This window comes from Plectropomus leopardus, chromosome 17 (assembly GCF_008729295.1).
Source record: "Plectropomus leopardus isolate mb chromosome 17, YSFRI_Pleo_2.0, whole genome shotgun sequence".
NCBI lineage: Eukaryota > Metazoa > Chordata > Actinopteri > Perciformes > Serranidae > Plectropomus > Plectropomus leopardus.
This window is the reverse complement of record NC_056479.1, coordinates 1,570,394-1,584,949: the sequence shown is the minus strand read 5'-3', so window position 1 is coordinate 1,584,949 and position 14,556 is coordinate 1,570,394. Positions and strand designations below refer to the sequence as shown.

At 38.6% G+C, this 14,556-nt stretch overlaps 1 protein-coding gene across 2 annotated transcripts in view; it reads left to right on the top strand.

Annotated features, from left to right (window-relative positions):
* The window catches only part of abat (4-aminobutyrate aminotransferase), a 58,868-nt gene that overhangs the window by 34,184 nt on the left and 10,128 nt on the right, over positions 1-14,556 (top strand). For both annotated transcript variants that reach the window (XM_042505392.1, XM_042505393.1), the window contains 8 exons: positions 36-153; positions 8,771-8,820; positions 9,285-9,365; positions 9,501-9,593; positions 10,865-10,927; positions 11,030-11,093; positions 12,911-13,059; positions 13,948-14,085. In XM_042505392.1, coding sequence (XP_042361326.1) covers positions 36-153; positions 8,771-8,820; positions 9,285-9,365; positions 9,501-9,593; positions 10,865-10,927; positions 11,030-11,093; positions 12,911-13,059; positions 13,948-14,085 — 756 coding nt within the window. The remainder of the gene's footprint in view (positions 1-35; positions 154-8,770; positions 8,821-9,284; positions 9,366-9,500; positions 9,594-10,864; positions 10,928-11,029; positions 11,094-12,910; positions 13,060-13,947; positions 14,086-14,556) is intronic.

Here is a 14,556-nt window from a genome sequence, read left to right as displayed (position 1 = left end):
ATGCTGTTCTTAATGCAGATTATGTCTTTTCCCAGAATGTCGGTGCTATCAACTTCTTCTGTAACTATGAAGAGAGCAGGGGGAACTACCTGGTGGACGTGGACGGCAACCGCATGCTGGATATCTACACTCAGATCTCCTCAATCCCCATTGGTGAGTAACAAGAGGTCAAAACGTGTCTGGCCTGTAGGAGGGAGCAGTTTGGATGAAAGTCTTTATCACTGTATGTATCATGTTACATTGCAGTATCAAGACATTCTGTGATGCATACTGTGAATTGATAATTCTGGAAAATGAATATAACCCTTTAACACCTGGATCATCATTATTTTTCTTCTTCTGCATTCAACTGCCTTTTCATAAACACTTAATCCTCCGAAACCTGAGAACATTGGTTTGATTTTTCTTTTGAATACATGAGGAAAGGCAATGGGCAACTTGGCACAAAATGCCCTGCAAATTGCAAAAAAGGTAAAAAAAAATGAGGAGAGAATGTGAAATTAGTTGGGGATGTATATATATATCATTTTCTTGAAGTCATTTTCTTTTTGAGGCCATTCTCTTTTTGTTGTTTAGTTTGCTTTCTTGTTGCTTGTTTTAGTTACTTTTCTTATAACTTTTTAACTAATTTCTTGTTAGGTTGCCCATTGCCCTTTCCTCCCATTACCCTGCTCCAGCAATATGTAGCAGTCTCCTCTTCCAATCTGTATCTGTCACACATTTAACACATCTCTGTAAATATGTCTCTGGTAGTTAGTCTTTGAACAGTGTGTGAGTGAGACAGTGTCAGGAACAGACAGAGGAGGAGTGGATCTCCTCCAAGCTCCTCACAGATATGAGATCTTATCTCATTCCCTCATCCAGTCTCCATTACAGTCGTACAGTGGCTGTAACACATCATAGAAAGATGAAACAATCCTGTTATTCCTCCAGCTGTAAGCATGGAGGAGATCAGGGGCCATATTCACAGACATTCTGAGAATCCGCAGAGAGCTCCTAACTTAGCCTAAAAACTTTTAGCAAGGAGTCCTAGCTTAGGAGTGGTTTAGGAAGGATCTCAGAGCAAGGAAGAGCAAAAAAGAGACAAAGACTTTTATCTAAGTGAGGAGGAGTAGCTGACCTCATTGCTTGGTGTGTTGCATTCATTTAACATATGTGATTGGTTGTCACAGACATGCCCTTTTGTCAGCCTTCCACCCAGTGGAAATGACATAAACTGCAGAAGACAGACACAGGACTTCACTGCTGCACTGTTGCCTTTTTCTAAATATCTTAGTGTTGTGATCATTTTACTTCTGATATAACTGTGTCATTGCGTTGTGTGGGAATGTTTTATTAGACAATGACATTGTGCATGAGATGCAAGGCCGAGGATGAAATAAGTGAAAGCATTTGTAAATTAATGGTTTTAAAAATTGTGTATGATTCTTTGTAGTGGATGCCGTTTTAGTAGGCTGTGCATTTAGCTAAAAGTTGCGTGTTTACATTTTCTAATGCAGACAGGTCAAACGTTTGTGCACAAGGTTTAAGAACAGATTTGTATGTACGCACTGTTTGTGAATGAGTCCAGTGCATATGGAGATATAATTCCATACCCAATTTGTTATAATCCACTAAAGCTGGACACGGGATAAGGTGAATAAGGAGGGACAATTGGTCGACTGGGAGGGACATTCCACCGGGCACAGCTGATCCAGCTGCTATGGCTGTGACCCAGTTGTGTCCCATTCTCTGCACGCTGTCATACCACACTGGCAGCATTTCAGAAAGAAGTGTTTGCCTGCTCAATTTGTACTGTACCTCCAGCACTCTTTTCTAGATATTTGTCTTTCTACCATACGTAACTAAGCAGGCCAACTAGTTCAATCTTTTTCTTTCTTACTGGTGTTTACTGCTGTTATTTTCTATGTTAATACTGTTAACAGTCCAGTTATGGGGCGACCTGATAGCTCACTGAGTGCATATCACTGGAGTCTTTGCTGCAGTGACACGGGTTTGAGTCCAGCCTAGGACCCTTTGCTGCAGGTCTTCCCCTCTCTCTCCCACTTTGACATCTGTCTCCCACTGTCAATAAAAATATGAAAAATGCCCAAAAGATCTTTGAACAAAGTTCAATTCTGAAGGCTATGGATCAAAGATTGGTAGCTGTGTTTTAGTTCTTAAAAACACATTCATACTATGACAGGACCCAAATATTTGGCTGTTCTGGTATTTGTTAATTGAGTAGGTATTTGGTTTTCAATTTAGGCATTTGGATAACCTTTTTAAACCCCAACCCTAAGCCCTTAACCCTGACCCTTACCCCATTGGAGTTTTTTTTTTTATTTTTACAAACTATTAAGTATCATGACCACTGACAAGCTCACTGGGCCCACTCTCACCTAACACTGAGGCTCTGTGAGGCTCTGTGGTGCACGTGTCTCCATAGTCAAGGGTCGGGATCCCATCTCTCTCTCACCTCCGTTAATCTCCCTCATCCTCCCTCATCTGTGAGGTGTATGGTCTCTCCCTCACCCACCTTAAGGTGAATTTCTGGTGTCGGCACAGTGGGTGTCTGTCACTCGTCCTCACAGCAACCAAAGCTCGGATTATTTGTAATTGATTAATGGCGAAGCTCTGGAGCCCAGAAAATGGTATTGGGGGCAGCCCTAATTCATCCTCATAATTACATTAGAGCTATATTTCACTTGTAGTGTTTGTTAGCAGGGAGATTTGATCTTGATCTCTCGTCAAAAATAGACGAGGTGTATATTTTTCTGGGACTTTTGTGAAAGGTGCTGTGGTTAGTCTGCTGAAGTTGTCAGAGCAGGCACCATCAGCTTGGGTGGTGTCCCGGCCGAGATCTGCTTCTCCCTGAGTGCATTTTCTAGTTAGAATATGTGACTCATCAATAACTGATCACTGTTTTTTCGAGTTACTGATTTTCAGAAATCTGCAGAAGTGACTGTTTGCCTTTATGTAACACAGAAACACAAGAAGAGAGAAGGAGAGAAACCTTAGATGCTGCAGCAGCAGTGCTTCACTGCATCCTGTCTGAGCAAACATGAGTCAGAGTGTAGTGAATCCTTGGCTCCAGCTGCTCCTCTGTTGACCTGAACATAGCTCATTAATCCAAAAAACAAATTTCTATAACAGATACAAAATAACATTCTTGAAAAATATGGACTTTGTAATGTTGGCACAGAAACCAGAAGAAGAAAAAGGCATATTTCAGAGAAGTCCTGCGCAGACTGCAGGATCGGGGCAACTATTCCAGTCTGATTAACATTATTTGTTGCTTTCAGCTCATGCCTCAGGGGCCTCCCTGACAGAAGGGTTTTTGTTGGGTTGGAGCAAACAACTCACACACTCCATTCAGTATTTGGAAGGGCTGGACAACGGGAGTTAGTAATTCTTTACTTTTTCAGAATGCCTTGAAATAAGTAGATTAATTATAAGCCACGCCAGGCCTGTATTTCATTAAATTTATTTTTAGGCTCACTTTTTCGAATTCAATTGAAATTGTTTGCAATTTACATTTTTGTAAAAAGGTCCACCTGTTTAACATTTCTTTTCTATTCTTCACTAGAACTAAGATTTCTAAAAACCACAGCATAATAACATGTCTTTACCCTAATCTTCCTTTAATTTTCCACACAAAATAGACATCCATCAGTTGTATAAATATTACTTAATGACAAGGAATGACACATTGATTATGAGATTTATTTTAACAAAAGTGAAATTCTATTCTATCCCATTCTTGCTTGAAAGTTGCAGCCTCTCCGCTGTTGTATTTTGTGCTTCATTAAGCTCCATATGTTCAATGGGAGACAGGTCAGGACTATAGGAAAGCAGTCTAGTAGATGCACTCTTTTGCTACAAAGCCACACTGTTGGAAAATGTGCAGAATGTGCTTCACTGCTGGAAAAAGCAGGGACGTCCCTAAAAAAGTCGTTACCTTGATGGCAGCATCTGTTGCTCCAAAACCTGTATGGACCTTTCAGAATTCATGGAACCTTCACAAATGTGCAAGTTACCCATAATGCCATGATCAAGGCCAGTATCTCAGTCTGACTGACATTATTTGTTGCTTTCAACTCAGGCCTCAGGGCCTCCCTGACAGGAAGGCTTTTTGTTGGAGCCAAGAACTCACACACTTCATTCAGTAGTTGAAAGGGCCAGGCAATGGGAGTTTGCAATTCTTTACTTTCTCAGAGGGCATAGTAATAAGTAGATTTATTTTAGACCACACAAGGCTGGTATTTTATTAACCCACAGGACCCGCTTTAATATTGCACAAACTCGAATCATGCTGCACACAAAATGGGCTTTTCAGAATCGAGCTTTAGATAACTACTCAACTACTCAATAAATTCATAATATCAAATATAATCATACATTTTAAATATTCAATAATTTTCTGAATTTTAACCCTTTAAATGTCAGGGTTTTGTCATGATGTCACTATGTTTTTAGATGAAAAAAAACCCCACAAAGAATAAATTACTTTCAATATATTGCATGCAAAGTAGATTTTTTTTTACTGTCATAGCCTGGGATATGTTAATAATTAGCAGCAACATTGATTGTAACATTGCACTTAGTGGAAATAGCATGTATTTTCTTCATATGCCTAAAATGGTAAAAAAGATAAATTCCAAGGCAAAAGCCCAGAATGACACCCAGAAATAACACAATATGTGTTTTTATGCTTTGCTTTGTCTGTGGGATCAATAATTGCAGTTTGAATGGGTTTCAATGGAGCTTTTTTTGCTCTGAACAGTATGAATGTAGCAATTTTGTTTCCACAGTGTATTTTAGACTTATTGTAGGAACTGAGCTGGAAATTCACAGATCAAACCAAACTACACAATCCTACCAAAATGTATGCCATATACATGAACACAGTCAAAACTGTCAAAAAAATTAAGAATGAAAAGCGCATAAAATGCTCTAACACATTAATCCTTACCTTATCTAATTTGATTTAGAATTATTTTATTTATCTGTAAGGAATTTAATTTATGTGAAAAGGTTCACTTTTTAAACATTTCTACTCTTCTCTTCACTGGAAATTTCTCAAAACCACAGCATAAGAACATGTTGTTCCTTTAATTTTCCACACAAAACAGACATCCATCAGTTGTATGAGTGTTGTATTGTAATTGACATGGAATGACATAAATTAACGCATAACATATTGGAATTGAGCTGGATATCATCTGTTTGAAAGATTCTAAGTCTGGAGAAATATATTTATAGTGTTTGTCAACTCTAAGGGATGTACCTGTCTAACTGATACCTATCTACCTGATATGTAGATGCAGATCTGCTCGCATTGCTTCTATTGGATTATTTACATGGTCATCCCTCTAAATACCAAACAGTTCATTCAACACCTGAAATTCAGTTTCTACATACAGTGTTGTAACTGAGATGAGATGGAACATCAAACAAGTGGAGAGCTGCTTTGTGCCTCACTGCACTCTGCTGGCAGGAAAGGGAACAGGACTGCAGTTTATGTAAGACAGCCACATCAGTTTAGGTAACACTCGAGACGCAGTGTTACCTAAACTTCAGATGCTCAGACAACAAAAGAAAGACATTTGCACTGACATTTTTTTTCTCCATACTACCTGCTGTGCCTCAACATGTCATAACTAAGATGTATAGATTGTAATGTTCATGGAATTGATATTCAGGTAGAAAGATATTTCAGTACCATCTGGAAAATTCTACATGCTAATATATGCAGAAGATAAGGAGCCCAATCTTTCAACATCAAAACTTGGTTCAACAAAACTAATCAAGGAGAAGTTTATATATACTGTAAAATTTACAGTATTTTAATTACTATTTAATTACTTCTCTCTCCTCTCTCTCTCTCTCTCTCTCTCTATATATATATATATATATATATATATACAGTATACAGTATATATTATATGGGATGGGCTTTTAATTACTTTTACACAAAACTTGCTCAACAAAGATGGAAAATACAATCAAATAATTATTTCTTAACCTTTTGCGAACTGGAAAAACTAGCTTTACTTTATTAAACAACATGGAAAGAAATTAGGTTAGCAAGAAATCTGTGAAAAGTGCAATTACCTGAAAATTTGCCAAAAAAGATTCTAACAAACAAAACAAACAACAACAAACAAAGCAACAACAAGAACGTAAAAAAAGAACGAAATACAAAGCAAAAAAATTACCTGGAAAAAAGCTTAAAAAATATAATAATTCTGTGAAATAATATTAAACATATAATTATGGATTAAGTTCATTGGACATTTTCCCCTAGCTTTTAGTCTTCTACATCTACTAATCTCTTTTATGAGACTTTCTCGTTCACTGTGCCGATAATATCGTCCTCTTTTTGCTTATGGTTCCAGTAAATTGAACTGAATAATTGAACTGAAGAAAATATTACCAAGCTAACCATGTGTGCAGCATGTCCATATTGACAGAAGTTTAGACATATTGTACATAATAAGCAGCTAACTAACATTACCTATAGCAGGTAGCCAACAACCCGGTTTTATACATCCAGAGAACTTCTATAAAATGAACTGCATGGTATCCAGACTGAGCCTCTAATTGAGGCAGGCCTGTATTTGTCAAAATGTGTCTCCACACCTGGCTACTGAAAGGGACTGGGCCTTTATTTGGGACTACTCTTTTATTTGATGTTTCACAGTATTCACCAACACACTATATTTACTCATAATACCTTTACAGATCCTGAAGGAAGTTTCATCACAATAATAATCCAGAAACAATTTGGAACATGTGTGGCCCAAACACTGACAGTCTGTCTTTGTTCATCTTTTTGTCTCCATGTCACACATCTTTCACACTGACAGATGTGGTGACTTAAACACAGCTTTGGATCCATCGATAGATAATGGCACCAACTCAGGCAACATATATCCTCACACAGAATCCTCCAACATTCGTATAGTTCATGAGAGATTTGGTTTCAACACCTACGACCTACTAAGAACTTTACCACACATATCAACTCCTTGATTTTTTGTAACCAACCAATCAGTTACGTCAAATATTTTAGAATCACAAAATTACAAATCCAGCTCGTTCTAGTCAGTAATCACGCTCCTGTTTCCCTTATCTGTAATATAGCAATCTATATAAACCCATTAGCAGATGGTGTTTCCTCAGATCTCTCCTCAAACACACGCAGCTTTTGGAAGTTTGGTTCAAGGAGAATGGGCATCCTTCCTAGAGATCAATGATTCTCCAAATACCTCAACATCATCACTGTGGGAAACAGAAAAAGCTGTTTTAATACAGGAAATCAGCTCATACTCTGCATCCAACAAGGAGAAAGACAAAGAGACAAATCTGTAAGACTCAGGGCTGTCAGTGTTAACACGTTATCACAATGCAATTAAAGTCTGTAATTTTAATTTTTTTAATCACGTTAATCACCAGCCAACTTTTCCGTCTTTAAGAGGTTGTACCAGGCTGCGTTTAAAGCTACACTGATGATACTGGTATCATATGAAACTGCAAGACCTGAGGAATAGGGTATGTCATGCTAGCTTTCTAGGGAGGGAGCGAATAATGTTTCAAAGTCGGGTTAAATTTCAGCGATGAAAAAACAGCATTGCCATTTTACAGAGGTTCCTTGACCTCTGACCTCTAGATATCTGAATGAAAATGTTCTTTTTGGGTACCCATGAGTTTTCCATTTACAGACATGTCCACTTTATGTCTGCATGCAGTTTTTAAGCTGTCATTTGATTCCTCATTAGGACAGTCTGGTAAGATATGCTTCGACTTGTCAGTATGGACTTTACAACTCTTTTGAAATGCAAGATAATGTAATTGAAAACATTAAATAAAAAAATGTGATTAATTGCAATTAAAAAATGAATCTTTTGCGGCACCCAGTAGCTCAATTGGTAGAGTGAACACCCCATGTACAGAGACTAAGTCCTCGCCGCAGCGTGTGTGGGTTCGAGTCAAACCTTGGTCCTTTGCAGCATGTATCTCTCCCCATTTCATGCTTCAGCTGTCTGTTCTTATAAAGGCAAAAAGCCCAAAAAATAATCCTTAAAAAAAAAAACGTCATTGTTTCACAGCACTAGTTAAAGGTACAATGGAGGGATTTTATAGTTGTGCAGAGGTTGGAGTTGCAGTGCAAATATTTTCAGTCTAAATAAGTGTGCTTTGTAAACAGAGAGAGTCCAGTCCATTGTGCGTTAATGTAAAGCATAAAAACTGATTGAGCCTTACATTAAATAGAAATTCACTTTAAATTTATTAACTGGGTCTACATTCTCATTCTGAGTGCACCAGCATCACAGAGCATCACTCTGAGCCAGGACAGCATGCCACTCTCTCCTTCACTTTTTATTGACCCACTAGCAGCAGCCATTCATCATCATATTAACATACATAACATATAACTACAAACAGTTCTTTCTTGAATACCTTCTACATCAATACAAGGAACAAGCTCATAGAACTGTTCTCCAAAATTCACGAGCTACTTTTAATGAACCAAACTAACTTTCCTCCTTCTCTGCACACATGGCCATAAATCCACCTCTGCATACTGGAATATTACACATAGCCAGAGGTGTTTTAGTACTCAACAATAAGTGATTACCTTCAGTGCTAGACAACTGTAGCAAAAGTCAGTATGAAAATAATGATCCAACTCACAGTATATACGCAGAGCCTGTTGACTGCTACAGATATTTCACTGATAGCGTTTTCTCTGTTCTCTCCCTGCTCTGATTGTGTCCTCCCTCAGGCTACAACCACCCGGCTCTCCTCAAACTGATGTCCAATCCCAACAATCTGGTAGGTCCTTTTCAAATGTCCCATTTTTTTACATCATCAACTACACTGACATTAGAAAATGGTATTGTTTGGCATTGGATATCTGAAATATACACTCGTCTAGTAAAATAGATTATATTATTTTCACACAAAGTAGTGGATTCTGTTAGACTAAAACAATCACAGACTTGACATCCCATCATCATCATCATCATCATCATCATCATCATCATCATCATTATCATCATCATCATCATCAATATTTTCAATAAAAACACTGTTGGTTTCCACTGTTACCACGCTGCAGCTTCTACTACTGTCGAAGGACTACTGTTCCCATGACTGTGCCAACCCAATTCTGCGTGCGTGTGTGTGTGCGTGCGTGTGTGCACGTGTGTGTGCGTGTGTGTGTGTGCGTGCATGCGTGCGTGTGTGCATGTGCAAATATATCATAAATGTATCTGTGTTCTGTCTTTCTCTTTCAGAGCACCATTGTGAACCGGCCAGCTCTGGGGATCCTGCCACCTGAAAACTTTGCAGATAAACTGACTGAAAGTCTTCTTACAGTCAGTAACACTCACACACACACTCTCACAGAGTCAGAATGATCAGTGCACAGAGAGGTGTTATTAATGCTCTGATTATTGAAGTAATGACTCTGGTCAAACGGTGGTCCTACAATGAGTGTTCTCTCCTGTCAGGTTGCTCCCAGTGGAATGAGTCGTGTTCAGACGATGGCCTGCGGCTCTTGTTCCAATGAGAACGCTTACAAATCAATGTTTATTTGGTACAGGGTGAGTAAAAAACACATTTAACCATCTTAACTATTAGCTTGTAAATATGTAAATATGGTCCATGCCCTTCCTTTTGGGCACGAGCTCCTCCTGGTTTTGAGAAGGCCACTTGATGCCTTATGCTGAATCCCCGTGTTCAGTATGGCTTTCCACCTCCTCCATGTTTGTTTATTTTGGTGAGGTAGTAGACACTCCCTCAGCTACACGATGACATAAACAAAATAAACAATATAGCAAAATATGAAATGATAGAAGTTTTTAATCATTAGACAAAATATTTCTTTATATAGCTCAGCATACTCGTCTGCTGCAGAACCGTGTACAAATCTGTGCTCTACTGGCAATGGGAGGGAAGTCTATTGCCTATTTTTAGCAGGTTTTCCAGCACTAATTTTGGTACAAGTGAAGAGGTACAAGTGAACAGGTAAGTGACTCAGCCCCTGAAAGATGTGTGCAGGGATGCCAAAGAGACAGAGAGAGATAGTCAGAGTCTGGCTTTTCTGTGTAAAATGATTGAGGTGTCTCGTTAAACTGTGTTTGAACCTGATTTATGTTATTGCCAGTAACATTTATGTATAAGCTCTGTGTGTTGTGAGACATGTTTGCCATAAACCTGCTCTTTCTTGTCCCTAAACATCCTGCCATGTATGTGAAAACATTAACGCTGTAGCCACGTTTGTGATTAAATGTGTCAGATTTACTATTTTATAGATTTTACAGTGTCTTAAATGTAAAGTTATTATTATTGTGAATATTGTTTTTTGGGACACTATCTATTTTTTTGGGATTATTTTCTAAAAATCATTCCCCCTTTTTCAAAACTAGTTGGCAATTTTCTTGTCACATTTTACTAGTTTCTTGCAATTTGTGGGACATTTCTTTGCCAAGTTAGTCATAAACGTTTTTTTCTCCCATGTATGTTAAAGAAGTGAAACCAATTTGCTTAGAGTTCAAGAGTCTAATAGCTTGTGAAGGGCGCCTAAACGCAGCACAAGGAAACAGTTGGTGACCCAGATTTTAGAGGGTGAAAGGAGTGGCGACCCTCCAGATCCATCCTGTTAAGTATTTCTTTTTAAAGATACAAAAAAGTTTAAAAAAAAATCATAATAATTCTCAGCTGACACCTTGAGTTTCCGATCTTTTATGTTGTAATTGCTAACTGTTGTTTTCATTGAATATGTGTCTTATTCTGTTAACACAATAATTGGAATATTATCTCAACACCAACTGTAAACATTGCTGCGTGTGTGTGTGTGTTTGTTTTGCTACAGAACAAGGAGCGAGGCCACAACACACCATCTGATGATGAAGTCAGCACTTGCATGATCAACCAGGTGACTGACAGACTCTTCATTACTCATCATGATAGTGAGAGATTTCCAGTTATATTGTACTAAATGTTTCTCCCCCTCTGCTTTTCTGTGTTTGTGTGTCAGGCTCCAGGTTGTCCAGAGCTCAGCATTTTATCTTTCATGGGAGGTTTTCACGGAAGAACCCTGGGTACGTTAAAAACATGCAGAATCACAGTTCATTGGTTTTCTCCTGTGGTGCTGCAACTATTCTGAGATGAATAAGATGACTGCAGAGCTCCCTTCCCGTGCTAGACTGCAAATATCATCTTGTAAGCGTAGCAGCTCTTTCTGTGGCGCTCCTGTCCTGTGTGAATAGAACCAGAATGAAACCTTTTCATAACAAACTTGTGTTTGAAAGCTGTTCAGTGGCTCAGTCTCCCGGGCTCAATCAGTGGGTTTATTCTGCAGACTTTGAACATTGAACTGAAGTGGAAATTTGAAAATGGAAATGAAGTAAAAAAAAAAAAAATTAAAATCTGGCTTTAGCTCAAAGTGTGTGGCACAGGAAGCGCATGAGTGTGTGTGATTAGGATTGATTGTGTCCTGCACAGGCAAAATCTGTCTAACAACAACATTGGAATGTAAATGAGGCTGTAATGCATGCATTTTATCAGCAGAATCCACCCTGTTGTGGATAGTGGATCAGTTTATCAAGCTGCTCTGTGATCACCGCTGCTGTTTTTGCATGTCATAGCACACATGTGCATGTACAAACATGATGAAGTACAGCACAGGCAATCACTGCATCTCCATCACTGGATTTACGCTAAATAGCTCAAGTGACCCAATTTTTTTCTCTCATGTGGCACAGATCAGATATGCATCATGAACATGTAAGTAGGAAAAAAGCACATGGAATCACAGAAGAAAGAAAAGAAAGAAAAAAGTGCATGTAAATGCAGCTACTGTCACATCCATCCAACTTCAAATCTACCACAAACAAAACTGTGAGAGGTGCAGCAGGGGAGACTGCAACAGGGCCTCAGGAAGTGTGCTGGACTTTGAAGCCAATTTGTTGTAGTGGCCAAAAAATGTTATTACATCCGTCACATGATGTCATTGGACCAAAAAAGACTTTTTTCCATATATTTATACGGCAAAAGAGACATCTGTGAATCACTGTATATTTTTTTTATCACCATGCTAAATTACATCAGAATTTGATCCATGCAGTCTAGAAACATAAACAGAAAGTTAAGATGAGCTGCACAATTTAATCATCTTAGCCCTATACAAGTTAGCAGAGCACTAAACCGGAAGCAGCTGGCTCAGCTGGCAGAGGCTGCGCCTGCTCTATAAACCACGCAGTGCGGAAGCAGCTCTAATCATCAGGGTATTTTTCTAACAGTTGAGCTTTTTTAGCTCCTTGTGCAAATGGGCAACTTCATAGGAATGAAAAGGACCACGCCTTGAACGCTGCATCCTGATCTCTTTATACTGTACATCTATGGAAAACATGGACAGCCTTCAGAGCATCGCATCAGTGGAATTCAGTACCACAATCAGTTAGGAAGTCCCCACCATGTTAGTCATTAAAGTGTAGTGTGGCTTATTAAGATCCATCAATGTCAACACAGATGCTTCTTTTATTGAACTTTAAAATGACTGTACTCATGCTGTACCTGCATCATCTGATATTTGGATTTTATTTAACTGTATTTTATATACCTTTTTACCCCAACATAGTGCAGTATGTTTTTAACCATTGCATATGTACTAGATTTATTTTTCAAGGGTGCCTAACATCAGGCAAAGGGGTTGTCAATGAAAACTAGGCTTTCAGCTGACTCGGGTGCATTTCCATTTGTCTGAGTGTTGGTTAATGAACATCATCTCTTTTCAAATAAAAAAATACATTAAATTAAAAATACACTTGAAGCAGAGGTTCTGCACAATGAACATTCACTGAAATTTATGACAGGCATCATAAATTAATGACTAATGCAAATCTTTTGCCTTGTTAAGGTTGTCTGGCAACAACACACTCCAAAGTAATCCACAAACTGGACGTGCCATCATTTGATTGGCCCATCGCTCCCTTTCCTCGACTGCAGTACCCACTGGAAGAATTTACCAGAGAGAACGCACAGGAAGAGGCTCGCTGTCTGGAGGAGGTAAGCTCTGCGTGCGTGCCTGAATTCCTGCATTCCTGCGTGTGTTCCTGTGTGCGTGCCTGCGTGCTTGTGTGCTTGCGTGCCTGCGTGCGTAGAGGTCACATCCATATGTGCATAGTAATAAAGTTGTGATGGCTTTTGTATGTGTCTTATTTAGTTTTGTTTTCTGGGTGCCAGCCAGGAGATTTCCTCCTGACTAGAAGTCACACAGTCAGCCAACATGAAGGCTATATGCCTCAGATATATACTTTAAATCATGCATACAAACTTAATAAAGTAGATGTTTGTCACAAGAACCTGTTTATAAAAACAAAATACCAACACAATCTTCTTTCCAAAGGTCAATAAAATGCTTGTATCAATCCAGCAGGCGTGCAGTTAATGTCTTTGCCAAAACAAGCAACAGTTCAAAGCAACATAATTAAGTTAACTTAATTTGATTTAACAATTCAAATAACAAACAATGCTAAAATATTTATTAGGAATACAGTTCAGCTCCACCACTAGTGTTGTCACAATAGAAGATTTTTTGCTTTGACCCATTACCATTAAAAAAGTATTGATTTGCAAAACCATCTTTAAAACCACAAAAAAAAAATTGACATTCAGGGCCTACAAGTAAAAAATCTTCAGTAAAAGTTAAATATGATTGCTATGACAACCAAATTACTCAATTTGAGGATTAATAAAGGTTTATCTTATCTTATTTTATATAAAGAATGGATATGTATCAGTAAAAAGGAGGTCAAAATAGAAGGGAGGTTGAAAAATAAAATATCAAAGAATGCTGTGTTGTCGTGCGTGTGTGCTTGCATGCGTGCGTGTGTGTAGAGGTTACATCTATACGTACATGGTCATAAGTGTGCTGGTACCGTCGTGTGTTTCTAGGTGGAAGATCTGATTGTGAAGTGGAGGCAGAAGGGAAGGCCTGTGGCTGGGATTGTAATTGAACCGATCCAGGCTGAAGGCGGAGATAACCATGCCTCGCCAGACTTCTTCAGAAACCTTCGCAACATTGCACGCAAGGTAACTGTGATCACTATGGCAAAAGATCCTTTCAAAGAGCTTCGCTTGTTGAGCTCACCCTGAATTGTGTGAGCTTGGTATGCTTGTTTACACCCCTCAGACACCTCTGTGAGATGCATCAAGTATTTCCAATAATAGTTTACAATAGCTGTCCTCTGCAAAATGACATCATCTTACAATAGAGTAACATTTGAATTTTGGGATTGGACAGGATTATGTAATAAAACAATGTCATTTTACCCTGAATGCAAAGTGAGGACAGATGAGAGTATTGAGCACTTTTAAGTGCAAATATTTACCATAAAGTGTATATCCGTTTTATATGTCGAGGAAAGGGAGCGATGGGCCANAAGAGGGTACCAGTTGAATTTTGGGATTGGACAGGATTAGGTAATAAACCAATGTCATTTTACCCTGAATGCAAAGTGAGGACAGATGAGAGTATTGAGCACTTTTAAGTGCAAATATTTA